At 41.2% G+C, this 14,475-nt stretch overlaps 1 protein-coding gene across 1 annotated transcript in view; it reads right to left on the bottom strand.

The window, feature by feature from the left end:
* Positions 1-4,409, bottom strand: part of LOC124275903 — a 34,350-nt gene extending 29,941 nt beyond the window's left edge. The window contains exons 1-2 of the mRNA XM_046711586.1: positions 4,346-4,409; positions 461-1,096 (exon numbers count right to left, since the gene is read on the bottom strand). Coding sequence (XP_046567542.1) covers positions 461-1,088 — 628 coding nt within the window. The 5' untranslated portion in view covers positions 1,089-1,096; positions 4,346-4,409. The remainder of the gene's footprint in view (positions 1-460; positions 1,097-4,345) is intronic.
* Positions 4,410-14,475: the final 10,066 nt, after the last annotated feature.

Genomic DNA, 14,475 nt, shown 5'->3' on the forward strand with positions numbered 1-14,475 from the left:
ATCTATGTGCCAAATTTGGTGAAGACACATTGAACGGTTTTTAAGTTCTGCTCCGGAAAAGAGCACTACCACCAATTTCAGTGGAAGTCAAAGTTGTTGCCATGGAAACACAAAAAATATTTTATTCAGAAATCCAAAGCTACCACAAGGTACCAGTTAACCACCGGACCTAACTATGTGATAAGTTTAGTGTAGAAATATTAAAAGGTTTTTATGCAAACGCGTTGCGGGGAATAATGAAAAAAGATAATTCAAAGTTTCATTTTTCAAAGCCCCTTTGTTTCAGCACATAGTTTATTAAAAATAAGTATCGTTTAATATATTGATTTGATTCTGATAAGCAACGAAATCTTTTCAGAGAGATTTATCCATAAGAAAATTATTTTTTTTTAAATATATTTAATGATCGTTTGAGGTCAAAGTTTCCTGTTGACGTTATGCCAGTATGGGTTAAGATTACCTCTAGAAACTATGGCCCCAATGAACCTCTGCCACCAGTCATTGCCAGGAGTTGCGTCGATGTAGGTGAGGGTCTTGATACTGTCAGGTACAGGGCACTGCTTCACCATCACAGGCACCACCAGCAGCTGGCTCTCCTCCATACCCAGGATCATCCCCATCTCAATCTCAAACATGCACCAGTGACTCTGTAGGAAGTCGGGAGACAGCACCAACACCGTCTTCTCCGACAGACGGATGTGTTCAGTGATGTTTTCAATGATACGCTTGCCCCCATGAAAATCTCTCTCGTGGACGCTGCATTTGAAGCCAAAGTCTGGAGACTCCAGTTTGTTGGCAATCTGTTCCACCCACTCTCGGTCAGTATTTTCATACGAAAAGAAGACGTGATATTTCTTTCCTTCTGAGAGGGAAGGCGCCACACCCATACGGTTCTGACATTGTGATGAAAGAGGTTCTACCTCAATCGCAACTGAGTGTATCAATATACCTGAAGTATTCCTGTCATCTACCAAGGCCACATTGCTTGAAAGTGGTTCAAAATCCATTTCCTCGTCTCGTTTCGGCGACGAAACGGATTCAGTTTCGGAATTCTGGGATAGCTCATTCTCCAATAAAGGTTGCAACATCTTTGATGCTGGAATATGGTATAAATAGGCTGTATTATTGGCCGACCATTCAATATCCATACGAATTGGTTGAAATTACCTATTACCAGTTTTATATCCATTCCACAACTGTATGAGGGATATCGGCAGTGTCCCAATATAATTTATTATAATACCTTCAAATGTTTCTGCTTTCAAGGACTATCATTAGCAATTGTAGATATACTTTGTAATATAATGGCACAAAATGCATGTTCAGAAGAAATGTTATAATCGTGACTTCCCAATTAAATGGGAGTGAATAGGTTTTTTAAAATTGTTTATGTTTTGTTTTTTATGACAATGTCAATTCGTCATGCATTCTGCTCTTTGACTTTAACAGGTATGTGATTGGTGATGAGTCTATTATTACGAGTTTTACGTTCGGTCTTACAATTCCACGAACATCTATAAATATATCTCTGTGCTCAACAACTTTATATTCAAGATACCAATCTCCTTTACAAACCTATATTTGATACATAATCGTATAACAATTCGGTTTTGAGAAAATATCTCTCCAAATGACAAATTCATTGAAATCAATTTGATATATATTTTTTGGTCAAAATCGGTCTTGTGTTTTCATAAAATGATAGGTAGGTCAGCTGCTGTGTATAATCCCTTATAACTATTTTGTATTGTCATTTAGCACATGTTTCCCAGTCCCTTGCTTCTCTGTTGTATGTCAACCAGGCTGTCATCTGTTTCCTGCTTCATGCTAGCCCTGTGTCAGCACTTTAAATTCGTGTTCGTGATTTTACTCCGCAATGTAATAACATGTCTGTGTGTATAATAGGGAGTAACATCATCAACTGTTGGAATCGATCTAAAGTCAGCATTTATTGACTCGTGACGTCATTGACCATGCCAGTACCATCTGCTCATATCGGAATGCTGTCATCGCATACATTTCGTGTACATGTATTAATTAAAGCAAGACAAATTCCATACCACCCATTACATTTATGCAAGACAAGTTTCATACAATCCATAGTGGCAGTAAGGTAGCCTAGTGGTTAAAGTGTACGCTTGTCACGTCGGAGAGGCTCGGGTTCGATTCCCCCAAACCGAAACATGAGTCTCATGAACCAATACAGACAATGACCTACTTTATAGCCGATCCGAATTTTCTGGGGTGAAAGTGAAAAGAGACACTACAAACAACTATGGTTACACCAAATTCAAATTCCTTGTTTCATAAGAAAATGGTATTTACAAATTAATTTTAATTTCAAACTTTAATAAATTGGTAATTCTATATTTTATGGCGAGGTTTAGGCAGCATGGCCTTAACGAAGACGTTACATACTGCCCCTGTTTGATGAGCTCGTAAAATGATTCACAAATCATCTGGCTCACTGGTTACACCTGTTATGTGTTCTGTGGGCTTTTTCAGTGTATGTTCTTGAGGATAATAATATAATATCAAGGAAGCAAATTCTGGACTAGTTATTGTTGTATGTAACCAATAGGACGGAACCCAGTCAGTAGGAAACGAGACTGTTTTGTAATCAATGTTTTGACTTACGTGAGTACAGCATTTCTGGTGTCCCCCGCCGTGACATTGCTGGAATATTGCTCAAAGAGGCGTAAAACCCAAATCACTCACGCAACTCATAACAGATATTCAACACTAACGTCATTAAATTCATTTCGGTAATGCAACATAAAAGAAACGCATCCTGGTACACAAACGTAAGAAATTCCGCTAGAGTAATTCAATACAAGCAACCTACAATCCATCACAGTAATACAACACTAACTCCATACAATCCATGTCAGTAACGCAACACTAACTTCATACAACCACCATAGTAATCCAACAAAAACTTCATACAATCCACCACAGTGATCCAACAAAAACTTCATACAATCCATCACAGTACTCCAACACTACCTTCATACAATCCATCACAGTAATCCAACACTAACTTCATACAATCCACCACAGTAATCCAACACTAACTTCATACAATCCATCACAGTAATCCAACACTACCTTCATACAATCCACCACAGTACTCCAACACTACCTTCATACAATCCACCACAGTAATCCAACACTACCTTCATACAATCAATCACAGTAATCCAACACTACCTTCATACAACCCACCACAGTAATCCCACACTACCTTCATCCAATCAATCACAGTAATCCAACAATAACTTCATACAATCCACCACAGTAATCCAACACTACCTTCATACAATCCATCACAGTAATCCAACACTACCTTCATACAATCCACCACAGTAATCCAACAATAACTTCATACAATCCACCACAGTAATCCAAAAATAACTTCATACAATCAATCACAGTAATCCAACAAAAACTTCATACAATCCACCACAGTAATCCAGCAATAACTTCATACAATCCACCACAGTAATCCAACACTACCTTCATACAATCCACCACAGTAATCCAACACTACCTTCATACAATCCACCACGGTAATCTAACACCAACTTCATACAATCCACCACAGTAATCCCGCAATAACTTCATACAATCCACCACAGTAATCCAACACTACCGTCATACAATCCATCAGAGTAATCCAACAATAACTTCATACAATTCACCATAGTATTCTGACACAATCTTCATACAATCCATCACATTAATCCAACACTAATTTCATACAATCCATCACATTAATCCAACACTAGCTTCATACAATCCACCATAGTAATCCAACACTAACTTCATACAATCCACCATAGTAATCCGCCATACATTGCAATCGCCATACAGTCCATTACAGAAATGTAGCACAAAAGTCACACGATCCATTCACGGGTACATGTTCGTTGTATTATGTTCATATATAAACATCGTGTAATAACACCGTGTGATGCCGTACGTATGACGTCATAATGGTTTACAGTTATAACGTCACAATGACAATTCCTCTGTCACAATGTTATTAGACCTTGATTGAGTCGTGAAAAGATCACTCGAGTCATCTATCAATTTATGTTGGAGAGTAATAAACAGAATGCTAAACTCGCTTCCGTGAATAACCATTTTTATTAAACTCGTGAAAATCATTAACTCGTTTAATGAAAATTACACGGAAGGTCGTTTAATATCCTCTTTATATCTACAGACGGACGTCATAAAGCGGGAATATTGCAGGCAGTTGCGCGAAACAATAAAATCTCCAAACAAATATCTGTTGACAGAAGAAAATATCAGTTATATACCGACCGATAACATCACTTACTTTTCAACTCAAGCCCGCACTGTAGTGTGTAGAAGTTTTTACTTGGACTTCAACTCAGCATGTGACGATCTAGGCTGTTGATTTGCCTTTATACATAGACCACTTTCTACTTATGTGTTTGTCATATTGCATGACTAATTATTTCCTGAAACATTACAGCTTGGTGCGAGTCGTGTCTTTTATTCAGGCTCAATAGGAAATGGCCAACATATGACCCAAGTATATCACTTTCAAACTCATATTTATGTAATAAGCGCTCTTCAAGGTTGAGCGAAACTTACTCACTTCTCGATGTACAGACAATTCAACAACATCAAGTGGAGGTATCCGACCCCCACAGTACTTCCTCTCAATGAACAATGGCGGTGAATCAGCTGAGAAGCGTATACATGTGTAAAGAAAATGGGAAAATCAAATCATTAGGCTAAAAGGGATACTGTCCTCAACGCGTCACTTGAAGTCAACAAAAAGGCACATGGAGCAGGCTTGGTTATCCATCAATAATAACTAACTTTGTATAACAGAGCCGAGTTCAATGTGTGTCAATGTGTTGTGTTTGTGTTACACTTGGTGGAATATATGTCACTTGTGCTTGTGTCATACTTGGTGGGATGTGTGCCACTTGTGCTTGTGTTATACTTGGTGGGATGTGTGCCACATGTGCTTGTGTTATACTTGGTGGGATGTGTGCCACTTGTGCTTGTGTCATACTTGGTGGGATGTGTGCCACTTGTGCTTGTGTCATACATGGTGGGATGTGTGCCACTTGTGCTTGTGCCATACTTGGTGGGATGTGTGCCACTTGTGCTTGTGTCATACTTGGTCGGATGTGTGCCACTTGTTTTCGGGTTATACTTGTAGGAGGTGTCATTTGTGTTTTGTGTTATACTTGGTGGGATGACTGCCACTTGTGCTTGTGTCATACTTGGTGGGATGTGTGCCACTTGTGCTTGTGTTATACTTGGTGGGATGTGTGCCACTTGTGCTTGTGTTATACTTGGTGGGATGTGTGCCACTTGTGCTTGTGTCATACTTGGTGGGATGTGTGCCACTTGTGCTTGTGTTATACCTGGTGGGATGTGTGCCACTTGTGCTTGTGTCATACTTGTGTTATACTTGGTGGGATGTGTGCCACTTGTGCTTGTGTCATACTTGGGGATGTGTGCCACTTGTGCTTGTGTTATACATGGTGGGATGTGTGCCACTTGTGCTTGTGTTATACTTGGTGGGATGTGTGCCACTTGTGCTTGTGTTATACTTGGTGGGATGTGTGCCACTTGTACTTGTGTTATATATGGTGGGATGTGTGCAACTTGTACTTGTGTTATACCTGTTGGGATGTGTGCCACTTGTGCTTGTGTTATACATGGTGGGATGTGTGCCACTTGTGCTTGTGTTATACCTGGTGGGATGTGTGCCACTTGTGCTTGTGTTATACATGGTGGGATGTCCCACTTGTGCTTGTGTTATACATGGTGGGATGTCCCACTTGTGCTTGTGTTATACCTGGTGGGATGTGTGCCACTTGTGTTTTGTGTTGTACTTGGTGGGATGTGTGCCACTTGTGCTTGAGTCATACTCTTGTGTTATATTTTGTGGTGTGTCTGCCACTTGTGTTTGTGTTATACTTGGTGGTGTGTCTGCCACTGGGATGTGCCAACTGTGTTTTACCTGTGATACGTAATTCGGTTGTGTTTACCTTCAAGGAAACGTTCCAAGGAATATTAAGCACATAAACGTCATACATTACATGAGATATGTGTTAGCATAGCAACTACTCTTCAAGTCGAGACAACAAATGATAGGTCGGTAAGCTGCTGAGTAGAATCCCTTAAAACTTCCTGCTAGTCCCGTGGCAACGGTTTCAGTTCGAGTTCATGCATTTACTCGGCAAAGTAATGAGATATGTCATTGCCCATAATAGTCGATAACATCATCATGAATTTGTTGTAGGAATCGATCTTACGCTAGCATTAGTAACGCCATTGATCACGTCAGAGTTATCTGCTCATTTCAGAATGCTGTCTTGACAGACAATTCATATACAATTATATTCAAGCAACACTGATGCCACACAATACTTCACATTTATGCAAGTCGAATTTTGCACAATCCATAACAGATATTCACGACTAACGACAAACAATGTATTACAGTAATACTACACAAAGTAAACATGTTCTGGTACAATAAAACAGTTACAGCAATGCAATACAAGCACCTTACAATTATTAACAGCAATGGAACACAACCGCATACAACCTGTTACACTAATGCGATACACGTAACTTCAATCGTCTGGGTTAGACTAAACCTCCAGCAACAGATTCTTGTCCGTGTGGCGACTTGCCTGTTGCCTGTTCATTTTGTTTGATCGCTGTTTAACGCCACACACAGCAATATTCCAACTACTCCAGCTAAATGGCGTCAGTCTGCAAATTATCCTGAACCAGACAATCCAATGATCAACATAATCAGCATTGATCTAGAATACGATGACATGTGTCAACCAAGTCAGCGAGCCGACCACCCAATACCGTTGGTCGCCTCTTACGAAAAGCATGGGTTGCTGAAGACAAATGCTTGAACGGATCTTCGCGGGAGCCTGTTCATTAAATGTCTTTCCAACTGAATCAGTTGATTGGCTTGCCACTCTCAAATATTTTCAGACGGACGTCGTAAAGCAGGTGCATTGCTGATTGTAGCACGAAACAATAAAATCAAAGTGTCTGTTTACAGACAGACAGACAGTTTATTCAGTAAAGAGGCCATAGGCCTATAATACAGACAATGTTTGATTGCATGAAATACGCATGCCAGGGAAGTAATTGATTAAGTTTCTCTTAGCTGTTGGGCTTTGCATAAATATAAACATGAGTTATATACAGCATCAGAGTTTTCAGATGAAAGAATTTTGATAATAGATGTTACAATGTGGGACTTGATATATTGTTTGAAATACATATTTCATAGAGCTGAGTACCGCTCAAGGTCAAGTCAAAGATGTTTATTGTACAAAAGGCCTCCGGCCCATATACAATGGATTTATACATATATACTGAAATCCATTAAAAATTCAATTTGACATTCATGCTTTCTTTACTCACGCTAATTTCAACATATATAAACCTAACTGGCAGATATGTTTTAAGTGAACATCTGTGAATAATTTCGTCTGAAAATGTCCAGTCAACAACAACATCAGTGACGCAACAACGACATCACACAAAGGAGGGGTCACTTGCAGTCAATATCGTGTGTGTCCACCGTGCGCTGCAAGACATGCTCGCAGTCTTTGGGGCATTGAAAGACACACATTTCTCAGGAACAGTTGTTGGATGGTCTGCAGCCTCTGATGGTCTGTGGTCTGATCATGACACCACCCCCTCCAAAACGATCATGTTAAAGGACACGGTTTGGCGCAAGTCTTTCTCCTTTACGTCGATAAATCTGTTGACGTCCATCTGCAAAGGATAAGTTAAACCTGGATTCAACTGAAAAAATGACATTTGGCCATGTCCTGTTGCCAAGATTGGCCCCATTTGCTGCCCATCGCTGTCTGGCAAGTCTGTGTCGATGCAATAAGGTTGGACCACGGTACGGGTGACGACACCGGATGTTGAAGGCACCAAGGCGTCCTTACACCTTTTGGGCGCTGAAATGACGTTGACTTGTCCCAATTGTTCTCCTTGCCTAATCATCAGCTGTTTGGAACCGATTTCGCAATTGTGAAACTCGGATATTGCGGTTTTGTCGAGCTGCTATCACAGGTGGTGCACCAGGTGGCGGACGATCAGCAACACTTCCGGTAGCCCGAAAACGTTGTCTGAGTCGACTTACAGTGGATGGATGCACATTAAAGTGCCTGGCAATCACCACATCTGAAGCACCGTGGCTAAACATACCGATAACCTGATTCCTTTCGTCTTGTGTCAAGTGTGGCATTTTCTCAAAGTGATTGAGTTCCAAAATTCCTTGTGCTTTTACAAGGCCTGGGTGCAGGTAATGCATGTGCACATCGTGTTTCATGAATGTGGTTGTGTTTCCGAGAAATGTCACAGGTTCAGTTTTAAGTATCAAAGTTCATGTGAGAGGAATGCTCCGGGACTCGAACTCGAAATAGGCTAGAATAACAGCCTTTTATCCCTACATCCTCTGTATCGCAGGAACAAATCTTCAATAGAACTTTTGTAAGTTTCAGGACAACAAATACCAATTGCGTACAGTATACATTATCCATATGTTGCAATAAGTAGTAATTAGTGATCCAAACATCAAATCATGTTACAGGCAGTAAATTACGTACAAGTAGTGAAATACGTCTACAAAAATGTATATCAGATTGTGACGTTTAATAAAAGCATAATTGATACAGTACGACAGCTTTATTAATACATGCTGGTCAGTTGATGAGAAAAGTAGTTTAAAAGATAATGAAGTTGGCTTACATAGATAATATTCAGCTATATACGCAAATCTTTATATAAAGGACATACAATATAAAAATGGATTTCATTTTCCACATCTAAATTACACAGAGGACACATTCTCTTGCATCGTTCAATATAAAAACGTCTTCCTTCGTTTACCATTATGTTCGTCAATCCTAACCTAAAACCTATGGGACATTTGTGTATCTCCCAAAGTCTACTGAAAGTTTAAACCTTACATCTGAAGCGAGTCATGCATAGTCTCAGGTGTACAGGGATAAGGAGTGTGAGATACTTTCTACATTTAACAGTGATTGAACATTTATAACAAAAGGAATCTACTGTTGACAGAACTACACCATGATTGGTCAAGGTTGTCAAATAATCTTTGTTTCAAAAGGTAAATAAATATCTTCACATTTCCCACATCTTGTATTAACCACACATATTGAAATCCAACTCTAAACACAATATTTTTAATATAGGCATCTCATGTGGAAGAGTCGTAGCCTGATTTGTGCATTAGATAACATTGGCGAGAAAGTCTGTGTTCAGCCAAATACAGTAGCCTGCACCAATATTTAATAGGCCTTGTGGTATACACAAGCTAGAGAGGAGTTCTGCCACCTTCTCCCATGGCATTATTTGTTGTTTTACCCATTATCTGAAACCATTTACACAGTTTATGCTGCATATTTTCAATAATGTTACAATATGAGGTGCACCACACTGCTGCACCACAACACACCATAGGAACAAGAGCATCAAATATCTTAAATATATCTCGACATGGTATATCTCCAACTTTTGCTTGATGTCTGTACAATTTCATAATAACCCTGTTACAAGAGAAGCAAGAGAAGTTACACCATACACCATGACTTTAGATACTGTAAAGAATATCAGTTATAGAGCAAACGATCACCTACTTTCAACCCAAGTCCAAATTGTATTCCGGGGCAGTTTTAACTATGACTCATCGGAATAGTCAGCGAAGCATTAACGATCTAGGCCCTTGATGTGTGTTATCTATCTGTCTGTCTGTCTGTCTGTCCCCAAGACGTATAGACAATCAAACAACAACATAAAGAGATTTTATTTGAACCCTGTAGTACTTCTCCTCAATATACAGGCAATAAAGCAACATAAAGTGGAGGTATCCGCACCCCCACAGTACTTATCGTCAATGTACAGACAATCAAACAACATCAAGCGGAGGTATCCATCCCACACAGTACTTCTCCTCTATGTACAGACAATCAAACAACATCAAGCGGAGGTATCCGCACCCCCACAGTACTTTTCCTCAATATACAGACAATCAAACAACATCAAGCGGAGGTATCCGTCCCCCACAGTACTTCTCCTCAATATACAGACAATCAAACAACATCAAGCGGAGGTATCCGACCCCCATAGTACTTCTCCTCAATATACAGACAATCAAACAACATCAAGCGGAGGTATCCATCCCACACAGTACTTCTCCTCAATGTGCAGACAATCAAACAACATCATTAATTCAGGTACCCGACCCCCACAGTACTTCTCCTCAATATACAGACAATCAAACAACATCAAGCGGAGGTATCCGACCCCCATAGTACTTCTCCGCAATGTACAGACAATCAATAAACATCAAGCGCAAGTATCCGTTCCCCACAGTACTTCTCCTCAATGTACAGACATTCAAACAACATCAAGTGGAGATATCCGACCCCCAAAGTACTTCTCCGCAATGTACAGAAAATCAAACAACATCAAGTGGAGGTATCCGTCCCCCACAGTACTTCTCCTCAATATACAGACATTCAAACAACATCAAGCGGAGGTATCCGACCCCCATAGTACTTCTCCTCAATGTACAGACAATCAATAAACATCAAGCGCAAGTATCCGTTCCCCACAGTACTTCTCCTCAATGTACAGACATTCAAACAACATCAAGTGGAGGTAACCGTCCCCCAAAGTACTTCTCCTCAATGTACAGACAATCAATAAACATCAAGCGGAGGTATCCGTTCCCCACAGTACTTCTCCTCAATATACAGACAATCAAACAACATCAAGCGGAGATATCCGACCCCCACAGTACTTCTCCTCAATGTACAGACAATCAATAAACATCAAGCGCAGGTATCCGTTCCCCACAGTACTTCTCCTCAATGTACAGACATTCAAACAACATCAAGTGGAGATATCCGACCCCAAAGTACTTCTCCGCAATGTACAGAAAATCAAACAACATCAAGTGGAGGTATCCGTCCCCCACAGTACTTCTCCTCAATATACAGACAATCAAACAACATCAAGCGGAGGTATCCGACCCCCATAGTACTTCTCCTCAATATACAGACAATCAAACAACATCAAGCGGAGGTATCCGACCCACACAGTACTTCTCCTCTATGTACAGACAATCAAACAACATCAAGCGGAGGTATCCGTCCCCCACAGTACTTCTCCTCAATGTGCAGACAATCAAACAACATCAAGTGGAGGTATCCGTCCAACACAGTACTTCTCCTCAATGTGCAGACAATCAAACAACATCATTAACTCAGGTATCCGACCCCCACAGTACTTCTCCTCAATATACAGAAAATCAAACAACATCAAGCGGAGGTATCCGACCCCCACAGTACTTCTCCTCAATGTACAGACAATCAAACAACATCAAGCGGAGGTATCCGTTCCCCACAGTACTTCTCCTCAATGTACAGACATTCAATAAACATCAAGTGGAGGTATCCGTCCCCCAAAGTACTTCTCCGCAATGTACAGACAATCAAACAACATCAACTGGAGGTATCCGACCCCCACAGTACTTCTCCTCAATGTACAGACAATCAATAAACATCAAGCGGAGGTATCCGTTCCCCACAGTACTTCTCCTCAGTGTACAGACATTCAAACAACATCAAGTGGAGGTATCCGACCCCCAAAGTACTTCTCCGCAATGTACAGAAAATCAAACAACATCAAGTGGAGGTATCCGTCCCCCACAGTACTTCTCCTCAATGTACAGACAATCAAACAACATCAAGCGGAGGTATCCGTCCCCCACAGTACTTCTCCTCAATATACAGACAATCAAACAACATCAAGCGGAGGTATCCGTCCCCCACAGTACTTCTCCTCAATATACAGACATTCAAACAACATCAAGCGGAGGTATCCGACCCCCACAGTACTTCTCCTCAATGTACAGACAATCAATAAACATCAAGCGCAGGTATCCGTTCCCCACAGTACTTCTCCTCAATGTACAGACATTCAAACAACATCAAGTGGAGGTAACCGTCCCCCAAAGTACTTCTCCTCAATGTACAGACAATCAATAAACATCAAGCGGAGGTATCCGTTCCCCACAGTACTTCTCCTCAATATACAGACAATCAAACAACATCAAGCGGAGGTATCCGTCCCCCATAGTACTTCTCCTCAATGTACAGACAATCAATAAACATCAAGCGCAGGTATCCGTACCCCACAGTACTTCTCCTCAATGTACAGACATTCAAACAACATCAAGTGGAGGTATCCGTCCCCCACAGTACTTCTCCTCAATATACAGACAATCAAACAACATCAAGCGGAGGTATCCGACCCCCATAGTACTTCTCCTCAATATACAGACAATCAAACAACATCAAGCGGAGGTATCCGACCCACACAGTACTTCTCCTCTATGTACAGACAATCAAACAACATCAAGCGGAGGTATCCGTCCCCACAGTACTTCTCCTCAATGTGCAGACAATCAAACAACATCAAGTGGAGGTATCCGTCCAACACAGTACTTCTCCTCAATGTGCAGACAATCAAACAACATCATTAACTCAGGTATCCGACCCCCACAGTACTTCTCCTCAATATACAGACAATCAAACAACATCAAGTGGAGGTATCCGACCCCACAGTACTTCTCCTCAATGTACAGACAATCAAACAACATCAAGCGGAGGTATCCGTTCCCCACAGTACTTCTCCTCAATGTACAGACATTCAAATAAACATCAAGTGGAGGTATCCGTCCCCCAAAGTACTTCTCCTCAATGTACAGACAATCAAACAACATCAACTGGAGGTATCCGACCCCACAGTACTTCTCCTCAATGTACAGACAATCAATAAACATCAAGCGGAGGTATCCGTTCCCCACAGTACTTCTCCTCAATGTACAGACATTCAAACAACATCAAGTGGAGGTATCCGTCCCCCAAAGTACTTCTCCTCAATGTACAGACAATCAATAAACATCAAGCGGAGGTATCCGTTCCCCACAGTACTTCTCCTCAATATACAGACAATCAAACAACATCAAGCGGAGGTATCCGACCCCCACAGTACTTCTCCTCAATGTACAGACAATCAATAAACATCAAGCGGAGGTATCCGTTCCCCACAGTACTTCTCCTCAATGTACAGACATTCAAACAACATCAAGTGGAGGTATCCGACCCCCAAAGTACTTCTCCGCAATGTACAGAAAATCAAACAACATCAAGTGGAGGTATCCGTCCCCCACAGTACTTCTCCTCAATATACAGACAATCAAACAACATCAAGCGGAGGTATCCGACCCCCACAGTACTTCTCCTCAATATACAGACAATCAAACAACATCAAGCGGGTAGACCCCCACAGTATCAATATACAGACAATCAAACAACATCAAGCGGAGGTATCCGACCCACACAGTACTTCTCCTCAATGTACAGACAATCAAACAACATCAAGCGGAGGTATCCGTCCCCCACAGTACTTCTCCTCAATGTGCAGACAATCAAACAACATCAAGTGGAGGTATCCGTCCCACACAGTACTTCTCCTCAATGTGCAGACAATCAAACAACATCATTAATTCAGGTATCCGACCCCCACAGTACTTCTCCTCAATATACAGACAATCAAACAACATCAAGCGGAGGTATCCGACCCCACAGTACTTCTCCTCAATGTACAGACAATCAAACAACATCAAGCGGAGGTATCCGTCCCCACAGTACTTCTCCTCAATGTACAGACATTCAATAAACATCAAGTGGAGGTATCCGTCCCCAAAGTACTTCTCCTCAATGTACAGACAATCAAACAACATCAAGTGGAGGTATCCGACCCCACAGTACTTCTCCTCAATGTACAGACAATCAATCAAACAACATCAAGTGGAGGTATCCGACCCCCACAGTACTTCTCCTCAATGTACAGACAATCAAACAACATCAAGTGGAGGTATCCGTCCCCCACAGTACTTCTCCTCAATGTACAGACAATCAAACAACATCAAGTGGAGGTATCCGTCCCCCACAGTACTTCTCCTCAATGTACAGACAATCAAACAACATCAAGCGGAGGTATCCGTCCCCCACAGTACTTCTCCTCAATATACAGACAATCAAACAACATCAAGCGGAGGTATCCGTCCCCACAGTACTTCTCCTCAATGTACAGACAATCAATAAACATCAAGCGGAGGTATCCGTTCCCCACAGTACTTCTCCTCAATGTACAGACAATCAAACAACATCAAGCGGAGGTATCCGTCCCCACAGTACTTCTCCTCAATGTACAGACAATCAATAAACATCAAGCGGAGGTATCCGTTCCCCACAGTACTTCTCTTCAATATACAGACAATCAAACAACATCAAGCGGAGGTATCCGTTCCCCACAGTACTTCTCCTTAATGTACAG

Source organism: Haliotis rubra, unplaced genomic scaffold (assembly GCF_003918875.1).
Source record: "Haliotis rubra isolate DU_JTF1 unplaced genomic scaffold, ASM391887v1 Scf204, whole genome shotgun sequence".
NCBI classification, from domain to species: Eukaryota; Metazoa; Mollusca; class Gastropoda; order Lepetellida; family Haliotidae; genus Haliotis; species Haliotis rubra.